At 43.2% G+C, this 22407-nt stretch overlaps 1 protein-coding gene across 1 annotated transcript in view; it reads right to left on the bottom strand.

The window, feature by feature from the left end:
* Nucleotides 1-21699, bottom strand: part of Myh8 (myosin heavy chain 8) — a 29620-nt gene extending 7921 nt beyond the window's left edge. Inside the window, 29 exon segments of the mRNA NM_001100485.1 lie at nucleotides 748-944; nucleotides 1068-1186; nucleotides 1515-1641; nucleotides 2117-2506; nucleotides 2794-2884; nucleotides 2966-3111; nucleotides 3191-3367; nucleotides 3479-3721; nucleotides 5452-5707; nucleotides 7079-7215; nucleotides 7298-7421; nucleotides 7576-7693; nucleotides 7777-7864; nucleotides 9569-9636; nucleotides 9743-10052; nucleotides 11158-11328; nucleotides 12742-12891; nucleotides 12978-13096; nucleotides 14247-14385; nucleotides 14530-14633; nucleotides 14725-14823; nucleotides 15405-15468; nucleotides 15581-15673; nucleotides 15766-15874; nucleotides 15969-15996; nucleotides 19054-19210; nucleotides 19297-19440; nucleotides 20019-20258; nucleotides 21658-21699. Coding sequence (NP_001093955.1) covers nucleotides 748-944; nucleotides 1068-1186; nucleotides 1515-1641; nucleotides 2117-2506; nucleotides 2794-2884; nucleotides 2966-3111; nucleotides 3191-3367; nucleotides 3479-3721; nucleotides 5452-5707; nucleotides 7079-7215; nucleotides 7298-7421; nucleotides 7576-7693; nucleotides 7777-7864; nucleotides 9569-9636; nucleotides 9743-10052; nucleotides 11158-11328; nucleotides 12742-12891; nucleotides 12978-13096; nucleotides 14247-14385; nucleotides 14530-14633; nucleotides 14725-14823; nucleotides 15405-15468; nucleotides 15581-15673; nucleotides 15766-15874; nucleotides 15969-15996; nucleotides 19054-19210; nucleotides 19297-19440; nucleotides 20019-20228 — 4178 coding nt within the window. The 5' untranslated portion in view covers nucleotides 20229-20258; nucleotides 21658-21699.
* Between the last annotated feature and the right edge of the window lie 708 nt (nucleotides 21700-22407).

Below are 22407 nucleotides of genomic sequence, written 5' to 3'. Positions count from 1 at the left end.
CATGTTTGTTACCTCAGACTTTTCTGGTTCCTTTTATGGCCCCCCCAACACAGAGAGAATAGCTAATTGGTTTATATCATGTATGCTTGGATGTCAAACTAGAGAACACAATTGCCAGACAAATCCGGACAATCCATGCACATGCAAAGGCAAATTTGATTTTCATTTGAGTGGTCCATAATCTTGCTTCATTCCCATTGGTGTGCCAAGGCCACATCCCTAAGACACAGATGACCCCTTTAAACTTGACGCCCAGGAAGGTGTATTTGAAGGTGGCCTCTGTCTGCCGAGACTAGAGCTTTATCTTATTCAGACCCATCCTAGACACTCCGTATAGCTTAGGGAACTCGATTGTGATTTTCAAGAGGAATGCTTGGTCCATGCAGAGCTTAAGAAGATGAACTCTGTAACCAGAACCTCTGGTTCCAACACCAGCTATTCCTCTAAATAAGTCTGTAACCTCAGGTTAGGTTAACTTAAAACAAAAATAGCGACCTAATACTGCTGTGCTGCTAAATGAGCGCATGGATGTCTAACATTTGACACAGGTACATAGAGGAATATAAACTCGTCTTCCCTTCAGCTCCTGAATCAACCTCTATGTGGTTAAAAGAAACTGCACTCCATAAATGTCAGCTACTGATATTTTCATGTCACTAGAGCAAGACCCCCATGGCTTCTTGTGGGTCTTGCTGCATTAGGGAGCACACAGATAGTAACTATGTCCTCTTAAGTTCACATCCATACTTGGCCTCCTCCAGCTCCTCCGTGCGCTGGATGGCATCCGTCTCATATTTGGTCCTCCACTGGGCCACCTCGCTGTTGGCCTTGGACAGCGCCCTCTGCAGCTCGGCTTTGCCTTCCTGCTCCTCCTCGTACTGTTCCCGAAGCAGGTCACAGTCGTGGCGGGAGGACTGCAGGGCGTGGGCCAGCGCGTTCTTGGCCTGTGGAAATGATAGTCCAGTGATTTGAATTTGTATATTCTCTAAGACTTAACTCACACACCTCAAGTAGCTATAAATGGGCCTTCTCAGACTTGGTTTGTTAAGATCTCTGGTAAAACTCACCTTGGTTTCTTCCTCGAGCTGTCGCTTCAGCTCCTCAATCTGCTGGGTGGATGCCTGTTTGCTCCTTGACAACTGAGAGACTAAAGCATCTTTCTCATCCAGCTGTCGGGAATACTCTCCTAAGGACAGCAGAAGCAGGAGAACTCATGGTTTAGCATTAAGCTGTGTGCACTTGTATACATTTCGGTTCATCTCTAAGCATTGTTATAGAAATGGACATTAACAAAAGAAATAAAAGTCAGAAATGCAGCTCAGTGAGCACAAGTGTCGTGGTAACTTTGCTTCCGTAACAGATTTCTCTACTTAACTTTGCTTCCCCACACCTTCACGGCCTGCTCTGAAAAGTTCCGATGGCTTGTTGATCTTCCTCTTAAATGAGAGTGTTACTGCATAGTCAGAACCCACTTTGTGCAGTGTAGGCTGAGGGGAGCCCGGGAAGGAGTCTACCTGCTTCTGTCTGCAGGCGTGCTCTCTGTGCAGTCAGCTCATTGATGAGCCGCTGCTGCTCCTCCTCCTTGCTCTTCAGCTCGCTCACCTGGTCCTCCAGAGTGCGGCACATCTTCTCAAGGTTTCCCTAAGGATCACACGGTAAGGGATAATCAGACACTGACTATGAATATAGGCAAGAAAGGAAGAAAAAGAAAGAAAGATGAAAGGAGAGAACAAATAAAATTTAATCCCATTTTTAAAGTAATTAAGATGTTTTAATATTAAAAGAAAAAGATATATTTTTAAATATATGAGATACGAGTAGATAGTTATATCACTGTCGTTTGGCATATGCCAGAATTTAACATACATGTTATATTCATTATTGGGGAAAAGCCACAGATCCCAATAATGTCGACACTCACTTAAGTGGATTTTGAAGTTATACTAGTGGGTTACTTTGGAACTTTAGAAAATTTAGGAAATGAAATTATGGGAATACAGTAGGGCAGGAAATACTTGAATACTGCCATGAAAGGCCTGCAAACCACATTTGATACCAAGAATAATGGGTGCTGTTTTTCTGGATCAATGCCTTCTCTAGAGGCAGTGTTAGGTACCTTGGCTTTGGCGATGGCCTCTGCATTACTGCTAAGGTCGTCGATCTCCATCTTCAGCTCGCTCTTCTCCTTCTCCAGCTTCTGCTTCACCCGCTGCAGGTTGTCGATCTGCTCCCCGAGCTCCGCCATACTGTCCGCGTGCTTCTTCCGAAGAGCGGCTGATGTGGCTTCATGCTGCAGGGTGGCCTCCTCCAGGTCCCTGCGAAGCTTCTGGAACTCCGTTTCCCGCTTCTTATTCAACTCCACCTGAGCAGATGTGGCCCCGCCGGCTTCTTCCAGCCTCTCGCTGATCTCCTCCAGTTCCCGGGAGAGGTCAGAGCGCTGCTTCTCTGCTTTGGCCCTGGAGGCCCGCTCTGCCTCGATTTCCTCCTCCAGCTCCTCGATGCGGGCCTGGAAATCAAACACGTACATTAACACATTTCAATTTTAGTATTATTTTTTGGTGCATAGAAAAAACAAAAAAAAGAAAAAAGAAAGGTGAGGGTCTAATCGTCCATGCCTTCTATCACAGACCTCAGGATGCTGAGACAGGAGGAACGTGAGTGTGAGGTCAACCTAGGCTAGATAATGTAGCCCTGTCACAAAATACCAAAATGAATGAATGAACGAATGGATGCATGAGAGAGAGAGAGAGAGAGAGAGAGAGAGAGAGAGAGAGAGAGAGAGAGTAGATTCACCTGCAGCTCTTTGATCTTCTTCTGCAACTGGATTTCCACAGCTTGTTCATCTTCAATTTTGCTTATTAGATTGCTGATTTCAAACTCCTTCCTTTAGACAGAATAGCAGACACATGAATATGCAAATTATCTGAAAGATGACATTATATAGAATTCTCTCTAGAGCTCCTACTTTTTGAGTTTCTCATCCAGCTGCTGTTTGTCATTTTCTATGTCCATTGTGGACTCTTGGGCCAGTTTCAGGTCCCCCTCCAGTTTCCTCTTGGCTCTTTCCAGATCCATCCTCAGCTTCTTTTCTTGCTCTAGCGATCCTTCAAGCTGATGATAGAAGAGAAAGCCATTAAAATCGAAATTCACTTAAAGAAATGTTTCAGGAGGGCATTTGAAACATGCTCACATCATCCACTTGCTGTTCGAGCTTGGTTTTGGCTTTGGTCAGGGTGTTGACTTTGTCCTCCTCTGCCTGCAGGTCATCCAGGGTCTGCTGGTGGGCCTCCTGCAAGGCCTTCTTCTCCTTGGTCAGCTTGGCGATGGTTTCGTCCAGGCCCGCCATCTCCTCTGTGAGGTTTTTCACCTTAGGAAGCAAACACACTTTGCATTAAATATTATGTCTTAATAGTTTAGGTTTTATGTTTTACTTCTTAATTAAAATGAGTCATAAGCCACCCATGTTGATATTCCACACCTTGTTCTCCGTGGCGTGCTTCTCCTTCTCAACCTTGGCCAGTGTCAGCTCAAGGTCATCGATGTCCTTCTTCAGCTCTGAGCACTCGTCCTCCAGCTTCCTCTTCTTGGCTGTGAGCTCGGCATTGATCTCCTCCTCATCCTCCGCTCTCTCAGTCACCTCTTTGATTTTGGCCTCCAGCTGGATTTTGTTTTTAATCAATTGTTCACACCTTTCCTCAGCATCAGCCAAGCTGTCTGCTTCCTGTGAATTCATTAAGACACTTAGTCTGTCACTTGTTTTGAAACTTGCTTATTTGGGGCAAAAAAAAAAGGTGTTCATCTGAATTCTGTTGAATTTTTCAGCATGAACATAAGTTCACCTTGAATTGAGAATTAGATTTGACTTAGAGATATGCAACTAATTAGGAAATGAGAGTAGATGTTTAGAAGCAAAGGAATCTTCATAACGATTGGGCTGGAGAAGGTGGTGGCAGTAGAATTGTGTGTAGAAAAGAGAAAAGATTTGCAGGTAGGGCAGTAAGGAGCCTGGATTGTCCTCAAAGATCCATAGGTGTTGTCTAGGGCAAGTTGCTCCCCATCTCAATTCTCAGTTTTTCACATATAAATAATTTCTGAGAGCTATTTAGTTGTAATAGTCAAAGATGTTGATTTAGTGACATCGCTTAGTTTTAATTTCAATCGTTTTATCAATTCAAGTTGTCAAGTAAGATTTTGAAAAAAAAGAAAAGTAAAAAGTAAATGAAATCCTTTCTCCACATAGCATTTTTAATTCATTCAAATGTTTATGATGGCCCCTAACACTATAATTGCTTGAAGTTTCCATTTCTATTTAAAGAATTGCTTATTATCTTCAAAATGAAATCCAAAATATATACGAACAAACAACTCAGAGAAATTATGCAGCTACATAAAAAATTTATAAGTAACTAATTAACGGGCTCAAAAATTCACCCACTAACTTGCTAGATGCCTCTGCCCTGGGGATTTCTCTAGCTTCTCGGTGGGTGTGTGTTTTATCGTTAAGTGTTTAAACTGGATGCGGCTGAGGACTCCTCGGGTACCTGTTCTCTAATAGTGATTGATACACTCGGTGTATATTTACTCTGACTGGTCAATCATGGGAAGAGATGGAGGGGATCTAGTCTCAGGCATTTGGAAAACCGTCCTTCCCACAATGTCTTCCTACCACTTCCTAGCCCTGGCTGTCTTGGAACTCTCTATGTAGACCCTCTGACCTTAAACTCACAGAGAATCTGCCTGCGTCTGCTACCCTAGTACTAATTATCTTGTCTTGTATGACAGTCTTATGCACTCAGATTTTCTAAATAGAACCATCCTTGTGGATTTTGTCTTATTTATTTATTTATTTATTTATTTATTTATTTATTTGGGTTTTTTTGTTTGTTTTCTGGCATTTTGCTGAGAACTAAACCCAGAATTTTTAGCACGTGGGGAAGTGCTGTACCGTGGGCTGCACCTCCAGCACTGCCCCACTCCCCTTTATACTTTCTACTTTGAGACAAAAAATCTCACTCCATTGCCGAGGCTGAAATTGGCTTTGGACTTGTTTTCTAGTCCAGGTGGGCCCGTGGGATCCTCCTGACTCAACTTTTGAAATAGCTAGTGTTAAAGGCCCTGTACTAGTAGTTTTAGCAAAGTTATATTTTTAAGGCTGGGACAATGCAACCAAGCCAAAGATGTAAAATATTTGAGTGAGACTTGGGAATTTAGCTTTAAACTACTTGCTTCAAAGTTGTGAATCCTCCCGTTCCCCTGTGTAATGTAAATGTAATTGTAACTCTCCTCCTCAACACACTATTGAAAGGAAATTAAACTAACAAAATAAATCCCCCCCTTCAAAAGACTGTTTTTCCTCAAGAAAAGTCCCATGTTGTAAGCGACAGTCTCTCAAAGTCCAGGAAGTGACCCCTGCAGCATGGTGATAAGACATGGTCACGACGGAGCACTCACAGATTGAACCTGGAGCTGCAGGTCGTTCTTCTCTTTGAGAAGCGTGACCATTTTCTCCTCCAGCTCCTTCCTCTTTGCCTCCGACTTGGCGAGCTCGTCCTTGGTTTTCTGGAACTCCTCCTTCATGGTGGCCATCTCCTTCTCGGTCTCAGCGCTCTTCAGCAGGGGCTTGATCTTGAAGAAGAGTTTCATCCAGGGCCAGTGCTTGACGTTCATGAAGGCGCGGATGTTGTACTGGATGCAGAAGATGGACTCCCTGGAATGTGAGGAAAGCTGGTGTAATTATTCCACTGGCAGCAGTGTGATTGAGATTTATTGCAGACACAATGGCTTTCCTGTCCTGACACATGTTCATCCTAACAATCAGAGATAGAGTCTATCGTCTTCAGAGTATTGCTACTCTGCTAATATGAATGCTAGTCATACAGAGCAATTGAGTGTCCTCAGCTCCTGCCGAGCTGGAAAGGATGTGCTGAGTGTGGAGGGCACCGACTATACCCTCTGAGAGACTCTTGCCACAGAAAGAGCAGACACATGTGGGAGGAGTTGCTAGGAGGACATGGCCATTGTAATCAGATAGTGCTGTCCTGCTGTTGCCACATAGCCATGAGCTTCGACGTGAGGGGCCATAGGCTGAAGGATTCACCTCACCTCAGCCCGGCCACTCTTTCCTTCAAACCGTTCCTGGTTCCTGTTTTGATCACTGCTGAATCAGCCACTCTTCTCCTGTTGGTGTCTTCAGGTAATATGCTGGCTTTTCTAAATTCTCTGAATAGCTTAGTCTTGTCTGCATAAGTTCATTAACATTTGGGGACATTTTCAGCAGCAAGTAAGCTCCAAAGTTGTTTAATTTAAATTTAAAAAAATCAAAATGGTAAGATTGGTACAGTGCTTCAATGATAGCAATGGGCTGGCAATGTTTGGGTGGCTTAAGTTTATTACCAGGCAGGTTTTATTTCTATTGGTTCAGTTGCTAGGAAATCCAACTCTGAGAAGACAGATATCATGACACAAGCTATGATGGATGGGAAAAAAAACCCCAAACTCTTATTATGCCAACCTTAAAAATCCAGGTGAACAAAATTAGTAAAATGTGTGCAGGGCTAGAGCAATGCATAAAAATGTCGTGTAGATAAGTTGGAGGATGTTAGCTTTGGAAAGAAGAAAAGGGACTTCTCACTAGGTAGATTTGGGTGAGTGGACAATGTCAATTCAGACATGAGAATAAACGGTAAGTGAACTGTTTAGCATGGCTGGGAAAGGCTGCACGGTTAGCTGTGAAAGATACGGTGGGGAATAGAACCTTGACAGCCAAGCGAAGCAGCCTGGATTTGATGTAGAATTTCATGGGGATCTGGGAATGGAGATGTGGGGTGATGAAAACTGCTTGCTGCAGGATGTTTCTGTGCGTGAGACGGGTGGGGTGGCAGAGCAGAGGTCAAGAGAGGAATTCTGGGAAGTCTAACCTGAAGGGTGACACTAAGGTTATGTGTTGTAGGGATGAGAGCTCATACTAATCTCGGATTGAGAGGACAGTGAATGAGGAAAACTGGTGGACAGTCCCTAGGGTGTGGGGTACAAGGTGTGGGGTGACCTTGTGATCCTCAAGAGTGTCCACAGCTGTTACCTTCTCAGCAGCATTTTCTGGTACTCGACTCTCATTAGGTATCCCCTACAGACCGCCTGTGTTCTTGTTATAATCTGGGCCAGCTTTTCATCTCTCATTTCTTCCAGGAGACCCAGGAGACCAGCTTTGAAGAAAACCTGGAGGAACAGAAAGTCACAGGTCATCCCCACACTTGGGCTATGGATCCATGGGTCAGGGATACAGGAGTCTCAGCCATACCTTGGTGTGTCCAAATTTAAACTGAGTGTGATCAATATCAATAGAGCCCAGAAGCTTCTCAGAGGCCTTCTTGCTGTCGATGAACTGTCCCTCTGGAATAGCACTTGCATTTAACACCTTGTATCTGTACACATAAACACAAAAGGAATGGTCAGACAGGCATAGTCACTTGCCCAACTGCCACCAAATAGAAGCAGCTGTTTGACAGATATTAGAGATCTAATGATCTACTGATAAACATTCATAGCATTTAGTGTCATTTGACAAAGGGGACTGACCTCTGCTTAAAGTCCCCATACAGAATCCTGCTGGGGAACCCCTTCCTGCAGATACGGATGCCTTCCAGCACCCCGTTACACCTCAGCTGGTGCAGGACCAGTTCGTGCTCCATGGCACCTGCACACAGAGAAAATTAGTTAAGCCCTGGGTAGTGAATTTTCAGCTTGAGCCTACTTTGTTATTAATGCTTTGGGTCTTACCGGGAGTTTTCGTTTCGTTGGGAATGATACACCGTACAAAGTGAGGGTGTGTACTTCTTAGGTTGGTCATCAGTTTATTTAAGTTTTCCTAGAAAGTGAGACAGAAGAGTTGTGAGAAAGTCGTGTTTTAAGTTTCTTTTTCTTCCTTTGCTTTTTTTCCCTGTTTGGTAAAAGTCATATAGCACACTCTTAGCTACTGGCTATAAGCATATGAAGCTATAACTTCTGTCAGTTGTTTTGAAGGCTTTCAGTAGTTAACCTGCTTAAAACGTCAGAAGGACAAAGTGCTGGGAAGAAATGCAGATCACGAAGGTGTCCATTATAGCACCTAGGTCCAGACAGCATGATCAGCGACCTCCATACACTGGTGACATTCTCAGACAGCATCAGAAGACTGACCACAGGCTGTCTCTGCCACTAGGCTGACTATGTCCCATCCTCTGTCTCCCTGGCCCTCCTGTGGAAATAGTTCAGATGACCTCTGTGGCCTCTCCTGTCTTCAGCACTAATAATGCTCACAGTGGCTGGCAAGTTCCAGTGAAAACCCAGCTTAGCAATCATTCCAACCATTAGCATTCTGATAATTTCATGTTCTGTTTACGGAAGCGTGTAAAAGTGTGAGTCAATGTAATTCTATGTGGTTGGATCTTAGGTGCTTGAAAACATTTTCCACCTAGAGTATATGGGGAAGGGGGAGTGACACAGAGTGTGTCGCTCAGCTGTAAAGAACATGCATGGAGACATCTCTCACATATGCTTTTCCCACGCATCTCAGCCACTAGGAAATCAAAACGAATAGCATGAAGATCTAAGCCTGAAAATGCCTTTACAGACAAGTGTACAAAGAAACCTTCCATTTTGTTGGTTAATGTAGATCATAGTGAGATGGGAAAAGGATAAGACCAGATTTTCTGCTTAGGTCAAAGGTTATTGGTCACATCTGTTTTGAAAGCAATGAGGCATCAGAATCCTCACAAGCAGTCTTAGACTAGACACCTTACATGTGCCCCTCTTAGCAAGAGCCATGCTATGGAAGAGTTATAATTGCATTATGGGACTGTTCAAGTATGTGATGGAAAAGCTCCACTATTCTGTAGCTGTAGTATTATTCTTTGATGGTTTAGCCATCCATTTAGATCCCCAGGCTGTTTTAGTGACTTCTGTCTGTTCCATTCATCCCAGGGGGAGAATGTGTTTGGGTGGGAGAATGTTCTAAAGAATACATATTCGTTTTCAAAGGAAACTTAAATCCTGGCAAGGTGGCCCATGCCGGGAATCTAGCACCCAGGAGCCTGATGTACTAAGTTCACAAGTTCAAGGTCAGTTTGAGCCACATGGGAGGATACTGTCCCAAAGAGAACAAAGGAAGTCTCAAGTCTTCTTAAGTAGTACTTAGTGGGATTGGGACACAACCCCCATAGGGATAATCACACTGAGATTCAGAAGTGCTTCCTTAAAAGGCACACTTATTGTTAGTATTTATTCACATGCTTGTGTGTGTGTGTGTGTGTGTGTGTGTGTGTGTGTGTGTGTGTGTGAGAGAGAGAGAGAGAGAGAGAGAGAGAGGAGAGAGAGAGAGATATGTTGGCATTACTGAATTCAGCAGGCAACCATAAGGAATAAAGAATAGAGCTCTCACCCCTACCCACGTATTGCTTTAGATCTATCCCGATGAGTGAATATTGAATGTGATTCCTATCACCATCCCATTCCCTGCTAATTTATTCTAAGTCTCATAGATATAATACATAGAAATTGAATATATTTTTTCCAATTTAAATGTATACTTTACCCTGAAAAGGGCTGACACGGTTTGGAAAGAAGAGCCCTTCTTCTTAGCTCCTTTCTTTGCACCACCATCTGAGATAAAAAGAAAACCCATCAATAACGTATGCTCCCTGGGGTCAGAGGGGTGTAGGAATATTCTGAGGGGAGAGTTTGATTTGGATAGAGGGCACCAAAGTACCTGCTTCAGCACTGGCGTATGTGGAAAAGAGGCTGGCCAGAGTTTTCATTGCTGACTTCTGGTACAGCCCCACCACGGTGTCATTCAAAGGGTCCTTGTTCTTGTCCAGCCAACCAGTGATGTTGTAGTCCACGGTGCCCGCATAGTGAATGAGGGAGAAGTGGGCCTCCGCCTTGCCTTTGGTAGGCTTGGGCTTCTGGAAGTTGTTGGATTTTCCCAGGTGCTGGTCATACAGCTTGTTCTTGAAGGAGGTGTCTGTCGCCTTGGGGAACATGCACTCCTCTTCCAGGATGGAGAAGATACCCAGTGGCTGAATTCAGAAAAGTAGACTTCTATAAACCTCGCTTTTCTCAATGGATGCAGATATAATGGCCGTCTTTTGAATTATGAGCATTCCCGGTTAAATAAAAGTAGAGTAAGTTGGGTTCTGAGCTCAAAGAGTCCCTTTCTTATCTCTAGAATGGCCTTCCCATCAGTCAATTTGTAGCATTAGGTTCAGCTAAAAGGATGGGCGAACACTAATTCCATGGAGTTTATGGGTAATTTGTTAAATACTTTTTATTATCATACTTTCCCCTGTTAAATGAATTAAAATTGTTGTCAATGTTTCATTTTACTTCAAAAAAGATGTACCAGAAACTGAGAAACTGGCTTTGGGGGTAAGAGTAATTGTAAGAACACACGTAAAAGCAAGGCATGGATGGTCACACACATACCTGTAACTTTACTGTTGTGAGGCAGATAGGAGCTCACCAGCCTAGTGAGAGATCCTCTCTCAAGAGAGTAAGGCAGAGTGTGATAGAGTATAAGACACCTGGCATCCTTCTCTGGCGTTCACATGTGCACAGGTGATATGTTTGCTCGTGTTTGAGCATGAGCATGTGTGTGCACACACACTTCTGTCTGAGAATAATATTGACTCCATGTACAGTGACAGAAATACAAATAACCCAAACATTACTTAAGATATTTTAGATATTTAGTCTCCTTTAGTATAATTATTAAGCAGCACAAGCAATTTGACTTCTTGATTTCAGATGTACTAGCTATATCGTCTGCACATCAGTTTCTTATTTAGAAAAAGATGTTTATTTCTTTTTCTATCCTGGACTCTAATAGAGGCAGATTAGAACCAGCAAGGGCGGTTGAGTGAGGACAACTCTCCCAGATGTAGTATTCACATGTGCCTTTAAATGGGGTCTGAGCTAATGTTGGAACAAAATGGGGAGAAACTAAATGGAGACAACACCTTCCAAATCCTTCTCATGTAAAAGTTGTAAAAAGGAAATGAGTGACTGCTCTTCCAATATGTTTAGCTTTCAAGTGATGGGAAGGATGGTGATCCTTTCTAGAATTCTTTAAGAAATCTGAGATTCATCCTCATAACCAGAACCTTCCACCAAATTCACACAAACCTTCTCGATGAGCTCGATGCAGGCCGCCAGGTCCATCCCGAAGTCGATGAAGGTCCACTCGATGCCTTCCTTCTTGTACTCCTCCTGCTCCAGCACGAACATGTGGTGGTTGAAAAACTGTTGCAGTTTCTCGTTGGTGAAGTTGATGCACAGTTGCTCCAGGCTGTTGAACTACACAGAGCAGTAGAGATTTCCGGGGTTAAGTGGATATTTGCAGGAGTAAAATCTGTTAATGAAAATATTCTTATGGAAAATAATATGAATAGAGTGGCGAGGTTAAACGTTAAGTATTTAAGCTAATTGTTCAACACTCCCAAGGAGAGATGCCTTTCCTGTGAACTCTGGGCATTCTGTGGGTATTCAGATACTAATTACACTGCAATTTTCCTTTCTTCCTTCCATCGTTTTTATCTCTACTTCATTCCTTCTCTCCTTTCTCTCCTTCCTTCTCTCTTTCATTTCCTTCCCCCCTCCTCCTTTCTTTCTTCCTCCTAACCTTCCCCCTTCCTTTCTTTTTTGAGACAGAGTTTCACTAGGTAACTCTGGCTGTCCTTCAATTCACTATATAAACCAGGCTGACTTTGAACTCACCGAGATCTATCTGCCTGTTTTTGTTTCTTGAGTGTTGGAAATATAGGTATGCACCGCTATGCTTGAAAATCACATTTTATTTTCCTACCTGTTTTCCTACCTATCTACTACACTACAGTCCTAACAGAATCTACTTGCCTTTCACCTGTAAGAATGCAGAGACAAGAATGTATGTCAAGGTAGGACTGTGGCTCTGTGCCTTATGGTTCTGATGTAAGACAGAAGGGGAAAGTGGCTTCTTCTTAGAAAAGCTTATTAATAGAGATGCTAATCTCTCTTCTCTAATTCTAGGAAAGTTCATACTTTTACCTTTGGCTGTCATGTTTTTAAGGAGAGTTTGTTAAGACACTTGATGTATAAAATGAAATGGACAGTTAGTTTCTCTTCTGTTGATATCAGATATCCTCACTTGTCTGATCCATGAAAATAGAGATCTGGTGCAGTACAGAAGTTGAAGACTTTACCCAGGGTAAAGCTGAAGTCTGACAGTGAAATAGTTTATATAAGGTAAACCTGGAAGAGGCGAGGCCAACACCTATGGCTGGGCTCCTACCTTTGGACTCCCTCCCTTTCATGCCCAGGTCAATGCAAGATGCCTTGTATATGTATCAAATGCTCAGATAGATCTTATCTTGCCTTTGTGTCATATGCCCATCAAATCTTTAGCACATGTTTGATTTTCCTTGCATATCAATTTCTGCTATAACAACAACAACAACAACAACAACAACAACAATTGTAACATTAACTTCTCTCTCTTGGAAGTTAAATGAGGCAACATTTTAAAGTTTCTAGAATAGTATTAAAAATACACTGACTGCTCAATAAATTTAGCTGTTATTGTTTTCTGTTTCCTCGTAGGTATTATAAGGCTAACCCTTGTACTAGATCCAGTGTTGGAGCAAGCAATATGTACAGTATGAATGATTGTCACTTAATACTTTGAAGTTCAAAGTTGTGTCCTCATTTCATATTAATATGAAGACAACTCACGTCAAAGATCTCAAAGCCAGCGATGTCCAAGACCCCGATGAAGTACTGCCTGGGCTGCTTGGTGTCCAGCTGCTGGTTGATGCGGGTGACCATCCACAGGAACATCTTCTCATAGACAGCTTTAGCCAGGGCGCCCACTGCATTATACACCTTTGCAGACATAGCAACGTTGGTTAATGTTATTAAGCTGGGTCATGTAGGCCCCAGTGTGGGATTTATGGGGGATACGTGCTTACCTGTTGCACCGTCTGGCCTTTGGTGACGTACTCATTGCCAACCTTGACCCTGGGGTAGCAGAGGGCTTTGAGCAGGTCAGCAGAGTTCAGAGACTGGAGGTAGGCAGCCTTGTCAGCCACTGGGGTGACACAAATCAAGAAATGTTTAACAATGGGCATCCTTCTTAGCCTCATCCCTTTGTCTTTTTCCTATCTAGTTACTCTGTTATTTGGGTTTAAAAAAAAACCTTTAAACCATGTCACAAAAAGTCACATGAGGTTCTTTGTGTGTATATTAAGGTACTTGGTAGTTACTAAATGGCTGGTCACTTTTACTGGCTTTTAATGACTTGTTGAAAGTAGGATTTGAGAATAATTTCATTAACCATAAGGAACAGTGTTTATCGTGACGTTCTGTTCAAGGTTTAAGACATAATCCCTCCCTTTGAGACATCAGGTATTGCTGGAAGGATAAGATAAGTAAGTTGTCACACTCACCATTAGGGATGGTAAAAGGCAGGGATGGACTCTTTCCCTGGGTCTACCTTTCTAGATTTGACCTGACCTGATCAAAGAACCTACTTCTTTATGTATAAAAAGCAAGGGGTAACTAAAGTGGGTGACCCTCTCCACCAGTATATCTAGACACATACAGTATGTGCCATGCTATATGTCAGAGTGAAAAGGAACATCTGGAGAAGACCGAGGGAGATGGGGAAGGAGGAAGGAGTGTTTTGGGGCAGATGAATAATTAGGCAGTGGTTCCTATGCACCAAATGTTTGGTTTTTTTACATGTAGGACACATGATTTTTCTTTGTCATCTCCTTTTTATCTTTCTTGCTTGCTGCCTTTGACAGGTACACACACACACACACACACACACACACACACACACACACGCATAGGTGCATCCTTCACCTCTCATTCTATGCAAAGATCCTCTGCTTCTAGCCACTAGGCTTTCCTAGCTAATGCTAAAACAACATGTAAATCTATCATGTATTCTGACCTAGCTTTGCCAGGACAAAGCGGGAGTTCCACTCATTCTGTCTCCGGTTCTCTGGCCCCAGGTGAGCTTATACGTGGCTGCTGAGGTTTGGCATACCTTATATGAATTGGCAGTGATGATGGAGTGGAAAAGGAGGGTGTGGAGGAAGCCATGTGTGTACACAAGTGTGCCGTAGTCTTCAGTAGCACAGTCACAAGGAGATGTGGGGATGGGATGGGACTTAAAGTGTTTCAATTTGAAAATTCTCGGAATCAAATCTACGTAGAGGGCATTTTGGTACCTTCAGTGCCATCCGGCTCAGCCTGCTCCTCACGCTGCTTTTGCTTGAACTTCATGTTCCCATAATGCATCACAGCTCCCGTGAGCTTATAGATGGATACTTTCTCTTCAGGTGAGAAGCCCAGGATATCAATGGCACTCTATCAGGAAAGAAGAAAGGGCAGAAGTTAGGGAAGAAAATATTGTGAGAATTTATAATATGCCCCAAAGTAACCACACCTCTGTGGGGTTTGCTGGCATCATCATAGCCTTTTAGAAAAATGTGTGCATATACTTTGACTTACGTCTGTGGCCATCAACTCTTCTTGATCATCAATGCTGGGCACTGTGATCTCCCCCTGACTGACAAAGGCGTAGTCGTATGGGTTGGTGGTGATCAGGAGCATTTCTGAGCACAAAGAATTAAGGGTATATGTTTGACATGAGAAATTGCTAGTATGAAGTTTACCTGTCATCCACAAATTTAAGTTCTTCCTTACCAATTAGCTCTGGCTTCTTATTGGAGGTAATCTGATAAAAAATGTGGTAACTTCTCTCAGCCTTTAGCTGGAAAGTGACTCTAGACTTCTCTAGAAGATCTGGAAAGAAAGATATCAGATTAGGAAAACAAGGCATTCTTTTTGACATATTGTAAACTTTAGTGCCTTTGGCCAAAACTGAGGGACACTACATTTGGCTCCGCTGAGATTTTGGTGTGCTTGTTCTGTGGTTACATGTTAGAACTGATGTGCACATGACAGTTACGATACGCCTTCCCATGTGGGTGCAGCCACTGAAGCACACTTCCAGGGGGGTCCACGACCTCTGTGTGTTAGAGTCTCTGGATCACCTCACATTATCTGTGGTGAAAGTCTACCTTGAAGACATTTACCAAATTGGAGTTAGCTGGTAGGTAACCCTGGGGGTGGGAAATTAGAGTTGCTTCTGAGGTTTGGAAGTCCTCTGGAATGAAGATGGGATCATTAGCCTGATACTGAGTTATGAATGATACTGAGAAACTGAGATAGTGAATTCTGTGCAGGTCTGGCATTAGCCCTCAGGCAACTCTAGCAGCCAAGTGCTGTTCTGCAGGCTTCTTGCATGGAAAATGTTGCAGAATGGCCCTGCAACCAATCTAGCTGGTCTCCGCACTTAGATTTTCAACAGTCCAGTTACTTACATGTTTCGATATCAGCAGATGCCAGTTTCCCTGTGGTACCGAAGTGGATTCTGATGAACTTGCCCTGGAAAAGATAAAGCCATATTTAGTACTAAACACTGAAGCACATAAAGATAAGCATCTAAAATATCAACTTAAAGGACAGGTAGGACTCCTCTGGTGATCCAGAGACTCACAAAGCGAGAGGAGTTGTCATTTCTCACAGTCTTGGCATTCCCAAAGGCCTCCAGCAAGGGATTGGCACTGATGATTTGATCCTCCAGGGTCCCCTACATGGGAAAGAGCAGTCTTGGCATCTGGGAATCCAGACTTCTGGGCACCATAGCAGAGTCTGAATCCACATTCTAGCTACCAGACCCACCTGCATTTTGCCAGACTCCTCTTTCTTCTTCTCCCCAGTGACTGCAATTGTTGCAAAGTACTGGATGACACGCTTGGTGTTCACAGTCTTCCCGGCCCCAGATTCTCCGCTGTTAAACATAAGGGAAAGGAGTTCAGAATGGTGCGATCTACTGGCAATGGTTAAGACACTTGCTGCCAACCAGAAAGAAGAAAGTCACATACGTGATCAGGATGGACTGGTTCTCACGATCTGTGGAAGCAATAAAGACCACCAGTTAAAACTGTATGTTCTACAGAAAGTAATGAAGACGGGTGAACCCAGACTCATCGACTCTTAGAATAAGATTTGTGAAAGTGAGAGGCAAGGAATCACCTTTTTCCTTTTTCTCTTTTTCTTTTTGTTTTTTCCATTCTTATTTTTTTTGTTTTAGTAAATACACATAACAATATATCTATCACCTTTTAAGTTTTCCATGTGTCTTTGTGGTATGTATGTGTGTAAGTGCATGCATGATGTGTGTGTGTGCGTGTGTGTGTGTGTGTGTGTGTGTGTGTGTGTGTGTGTGTGTGTAGACACACAGAATCCTAAGACTGGTCCTGGGAATCTTCCTTGATCACTCTGCACGGTATTCACTGATGCAGGGTCTCCCAGTTGAAGCTAAAGCTCACAGATACATCTACTCTAGCTATCTGGCTTGCTTGGAGAGAGAATCCTAAACTCTCCTGGCCCAGGCTGCATCCGATTGGTTTCTAGGGAGCATAGTTCTGTTCTTCATGCTTACGTGGGAGCACTTTATTCATGAAGCTATCTGCCTGGTTAGATTTATACAGTTTTAACTGTATAGTTCTGTGGGATTGTGTTCTCTCATGTTGTATAGCCATCGGTACCTTCTGCTTTCAAACAGCTTTTCATCTTGTAAAACTGACCCTCTGTACCTATTGTATAGTGGTTCCCCATTCCTCTGGACCTGGCAACCACTCTTCATCTTTCTGTTGATAATAGTTGACTATTATCAAGCCATCCTATGAACAGAATCACATAGTGTTTGTCTTTGTGACTTTTTCACATAGTCTGCCTGTGTTGTGGCGCTGCCAAAATGAACTCTTTCTAAAGGAAGAGTGCTATTCCATTGTATGAATATTCCGTCCTCTGCCTAACTATTCATCAGCTGGTGGGCATGTGGGTTTGTTGCATATTTTTGCTGTTATAAATGATGCTGCTATGGACTAGACCTGCAAACAGATCTTGGAACGCCTGTGTCCCTTTTTTGGCTAGCTTCCTAAAAGTAGGGACCATGGATCAGACCCTAATTATATTCCAATTGCTCAAGAACCACTTTACTATTTTTCATAGCGATCCTGCCATTTTACGTTCCCACCAACAGTGAATGGCATCCTAATTTCTCTACATACTTTCTAATACTTCCAATTTTCTTTTTTTTATCTTAGTTATCCAAATGCATGGGTGGGTATATTTTATTACTTTAAAAATTATGTTATTAGAACATTTAAATCCACATAAGAGCAGAGACTATGATAATGAGATTCTGGACACCCGTCCTATAGAGGAATAATCATTAATGCTTGGCTAATTCCATGGCATCACTATGCTATTCCAACCTCACTGGGTTATTTTGAAGAAAATCTCAGACATCAGGTGATTTTGGTTGTGAAAATTAACAGTCCCACGATTGTAAGGTCATTGGAGACCTTAGATGTTGCTTAGGTGACATCTCCCACTCAGCAGACAGTGAAGCTGAGACTTAGAGAAGAGAAAATGGCTTCATAAATTTGAGTTACAGAACTAGATAAGGTTGAAGATAGTCAGGTATCTTGACTTCTACTTTGCCAATTTTTCAACTTCTTGTTCTCTGTTCAGCTTTTGATGTCATTATTCTGACTCCTGATGATGCCAAACAAGAAATGGCCTAATTAAGTAATAATTTTATTTCATTTTAATATAGGTATTTATCAATATGTAATAATGTATTTTATCGAATTTCTAGTTTATCAACTCTGTAATTCTGTGTTGATAGATTGTGGGTTTTTGAGACTTCTAGGTTTAAAAGTATTTCCAGAGAAAATCAATACAAGTCTACGTGTTATTTAGATGTATGTACACACTTAGGCTTGTCCTTAGCTTCTGTTCAAGGAAATGGGTATGGATTTCGGATCAATAAGATTGTCTTCTTTTTCAAACAATAATAAAATCATGTACAGCCATATTGTCTCTAGGAGAACAGACAAGAAAACAATGTCCTAGTGTTTCTGGCAATGTTCAAACAACACTAAGCAAGTCAACGCCATGGTTCTGTTTAATTCTGTATGAAAATTGTGTTTGGGAGCCTAGGTGACTCTAGGGTACCCCCAAAGCCCAGAGAGTCGTTTGGTGGCAGTGTATACTGCAGTTTCTGGATATTGAAACCTCTGGCAGGAGCCAACATCCGGGTAACTTTGAGAAAGGTGGGCCCAGAGTCTTTGTGAAAGTCCAGGCCAGTTTGTCACAGGGGATCCCTGTTGTGTCACTTTCCTTCCCCCATCCGGCTTTAAAAGACAATCTGTGACCAAGAACAGTGAAATGAACAGAAAAAAGGGAAATGTGCCCAGCTACCAAAACTTCACAGAAGAAAGGGAACGTGGGAACCGAGGCTCTATCCAGAGGCATTTGGTATGTAAAATAAAAGGTTTCAGTGCTGCTTTGGGAGTATGGTTTGATAAAGTGGGGCTAACAGACTTTAATAGGAGAATGTTTCAAAGTCTGTGGGAGGAATTTTATAGTTTCTCTTCACCCATGGACGATCTCCATTTTACTCACACTCAGTCCCCAAGGCTGGCAATGTCTGCTATGTCATTCGAAAATCCACCTAAGAATTTAGAGTTCTCTGGCTATGGCTGAGACTTTTTTAGACTGTTGAGGAGGTAAATACTTTTAAAAGAATCTCTTTGTACTTTTATGTATCCAATTCAGAAAAAAAAAAAGAAAAAGAAAAAAGACAAAAGAAAAAGGAAAAAAAAAAAAAAAAACAAGGGAAGGAGTTAATCTGCTTTCAGAAACTGGCTCTTGGCTTTATCCGAGCTCTCATTTGCTAGCCCTGTTGGCTTGGGCAGGCCAGGGAATTCCGGAGTGTCACTGTTCGCATCCTAAAGTAGAGATGACTGCCGGAAAGAGCAAATGTCATGGCTGTTGTTGTTCTTTGGAAATGGCAAGTCCCACGAGGCACGGACGTCTTATAATAAGACTGGAGTGAGCTCTGTTTGTCCATCCCAATTGTGTGTGCACATTCCTATAAACAGATGCCCCACTCACCCGTCAACATGAACTGGTAGGCGTTGTCAGAGATGGAGAAGATGTGGGGCGGGGCCTCCTGGCGCTTTTTGCCTCTGTAAGCCGCCACCACTTCAGGGTTGTACACCGGCAGCCACTTGTAGGGGTTGACGGTGACACAGAAAAGACCTGAGTAGGTCTGTGGGGGGAAATATCAGAAAATTCAATCTAGCACCTCTTGTTTCATTTTTTACAAGAAATAAACGGACTAAAAGAGTCACTCACGTAGATCATCCAGGCTGCGTAACGCTCTTTGAGGTTATACAGCACCCCGGGCTCATGAAGGTGGGTCATCATGGCCATGTCCTCGATCTTGTCATATTTGGGAGGGTTCATGGGGAAGACTTGGTCTTCCTTGACGGTGAGAGTCTGGTAAGGAAGCAGAGTGGTTTGAGATAGATAAAGCTACATTGAACACACTTTCCACCAGGTGGTTATTCAATGCCTTTTAGAGGCTTGAGTACCTTTGTTTTCTGGTCTGAGGAAATCTGTTTCCCACGATAACATAAGAGTTAGTACTTTTATTGACACATTTGATTGTACAAATTCAGAAGGTTTAGCATGATTGTTCTTCAGACACCCACACAGTGCGCATTGATCGAATCCACCCAGCCCTCCATGAACCGGCTACCACCACTTCCTTGCTTGTATAGTCAGAGGAAATGAAACTGGCACACAAAATAGGGACCCAAATGGTTATTGCAGTACTACTCGTGTTTTTAACAAGATATTTTTCTTTTCCTTTTCTTTTCCTTTGCTAGGCCAAGCATTTTGGGAAGGGGAGATAGTGTAGCCTGAACCCCTTTAGCTCCCAAATCTTGGGACTGCACGCTAGGAGTAGGATGCTCATGAGGCTGCAGGTTCAGGCACCCCCAGCGAGGGAGACTTTGCCTCTAGATTGAACAGGAGAAATGACCCCAGAGTTCGCCCTCCGTGTTTTCACTTACTGCTCCACTTTCCGTCTTAACGGTCACTTTCCCTCCTTCCTTGCTTTGTATGACGCTCTTCACATAGGACTCCTTGGGCTCCGCCACAAAGACAGATGTTTTGGCATCAAAGGGCTTGTTTTGGGCCTCAATCCGCTCCTTCTCCGATTTTCGGAGGTAAGGAGCAGCTTCGCCAAAAATAGCCATCTCCGCGTCCGAACCCGTACTCATGGCTGCTACTTACTTAGCCGAGGTGTCGGCCTTGGGAGACAAGGAAGAGAGACGTAAAGAGCAAAAGTAAGAAACGTGGGTGAGGATTTGAAGCGTGGTCTTCAGGGCAGGCCGAGATCCCTTCTGCAATCTGATATCTTGTGAAAATTTGAGGAACCAGTTTTAGAACTTGACAAGTGTCCTCCCCGGAATCTTGACTCCCAGGAGTGGGTACCTACATCTTCGATTACAATGAAAATCTTTCTGCCCAGCTTTTCCCCTCTGAACTATAGCGATCTCTGTAGTTCAAGCTGTTGACGGATTGTTTTACAGCAACTGTCATTACTTAATCCTCTTGTCCCTTGCAGAATGTCTGCATCTGCCACACACTGGGACAGTCACCTAGTCAGGAAGGAAACATGGCTTTTGTGCAAGGGAAGGTTGTTGGTATTTTCAAGGCTACCAGAGGCACTCTTCTAATTTTTTTGGATGACCACTGTTGCTCAAAACCAAATGACTGTCCTCATTTTGTTACTATTTGGCATTATATCTCTCCGTGGGCTGTTTACAACTTCCTAACCAGTTCTTGGTTCTGGATTTTCATCCTTTGGCTTGGGAGCAGGAGACTTAGCGCTGCCCTGTTTCCCAAATCTCTTTTGACATGAGAGATTTCAGCTCTCAGTTTAACTGATTTAACCACAGAGAAACGAGTGCCTCTGTGTGGAGGCTCTTCCTCCCATGGAAATTCCATTGGGGTTCCTTCCCCTCTACTCAGAAGAAGAAGAAAAGCATTAAGCATTAGTCACAGGCACAAATGTCATTGACTGACCCTGGATCAGTGAGCCTCTGCGGCAGAGGCATGTTAACTGGTGGGCTTTTAGCTTTACTCTCAGGTACTGACTTCTGTAGAGCACAGTAGAATTGCTCCTAAATTATTCATGATTGCTAACCCTCTGTGCCCGGAATACCTGCAGCTTTAAAAAAAGAAAAACTGTATTTTTCTCACACACACAAAAATAAGAGAATCCTTAAAAATAACTCAGATATGGTTTTAACAAGATGTTTATGTCTCCGATTTTAAGTAACACTGTCTGAAAAGCGTGTAGTGTGTGTGTGTGTGTGTGTGTGTGTGTGTGTGTGTGTGTGTGTCCAATTCCATGCAGGAGGCTTAACACACAGTGGTTGATGGCCACTGGAGAGTACAGCTGATAACTCACTGTCAAAATTCATCCTGTCCCAAACGTTCCTTTAATCCCAGGCTTCAGTGAGGGTAAGTAGTCTCCGAGAATAAGACATTCTGGAAAAATGATTTCCAGCGTGTGCAAGCCATCCCTTAAAAAACACCTCCTGCTCTAAAAACTTGGAAATGGTGGGTAATTAAGAACTATTCACAGTTTCCTTAGGCTAAAATCCCCTCTGTCACCAGTAAGTGAAGGAATCCAAGTCTTACCTATGGGGCTCTGGATGAAAATGTAGTCACGACTGTCCTGCTCTGTAGACAAGAAGTTTCCCCATTAGTGATGCTTGGCAATCCTGGCCATACAGTATAGAATTGAAAAGTTCCCCTACCCTACACCTTCAAGCTTAAGAGCTCATGCTCAGAGATAGCCACTGGGTTCTTGCTGCTTGCCCCCAGGATCCTAAGGCTCCCAAGGCTTCCATCCATCACTTACCTCTGGGATCTTGGCGAAGATAGGGTGTGAGGGGCAGCCCTGCTTATATAGGAAGAGAAGTGCTGATGCTGCAGCTCCCTCCTCTTTGTCAGGGCAAAACACTTGGCAACGGGAACCCTCGGAGAAGTTTGTAGTGACATTTGGCATCTTCGGATATAATTAGAAGTATTCATATCATTCAGAGTATGTGAACCAATCTCCTATAAATAATTTGACAAGGACCATCCTGCCCTCTGAGAATGCTTTCTAGTGCGTTGGGAAAGGGAATCTTTGAGAGTGCCTGGTGGGCCTTCTCATAAGTTAGTTCTTAAGAGTTATATTCAATTTGGCAAACTGTCATGCACGCCTGCCCTGTGCTGCCAAAGATCAGATGCCCAGCAACGCACTTTCCTTATTTGTTCTCACAGGAGCCCCCACACCGCATTCCCTTGGGCCATCGCCAGGGCTCATCCTTGGAGTCTGACTGGAGCAGCAGAGCCAAATCAAGAGGAGCCTTTATGCTGAGTCTCCACCATTGGGCCAGTGCC

Source organism: Rattus norvegicus, chromosome 10 (genome assembly GCF_021556685.1).
Source record: "Rattus norvegicus strain SHRSP/BbbUtx chromosome 10, alternate assembly SHRSP_T2T, whole genome shotgun sequence".
Classification (NCBI taxonomy): domain Eukaryota; kingdom Metazoa; phylum Chordata; class Mammalia; order Rodentia; family Muridae; genus Rattus; species Rattus norvegicus.
The sequence above is the reverse complement of the archived record's forward strand: the minus strand, read 5'-3'. Positions and strand labels throughout refer to the sequence as shown.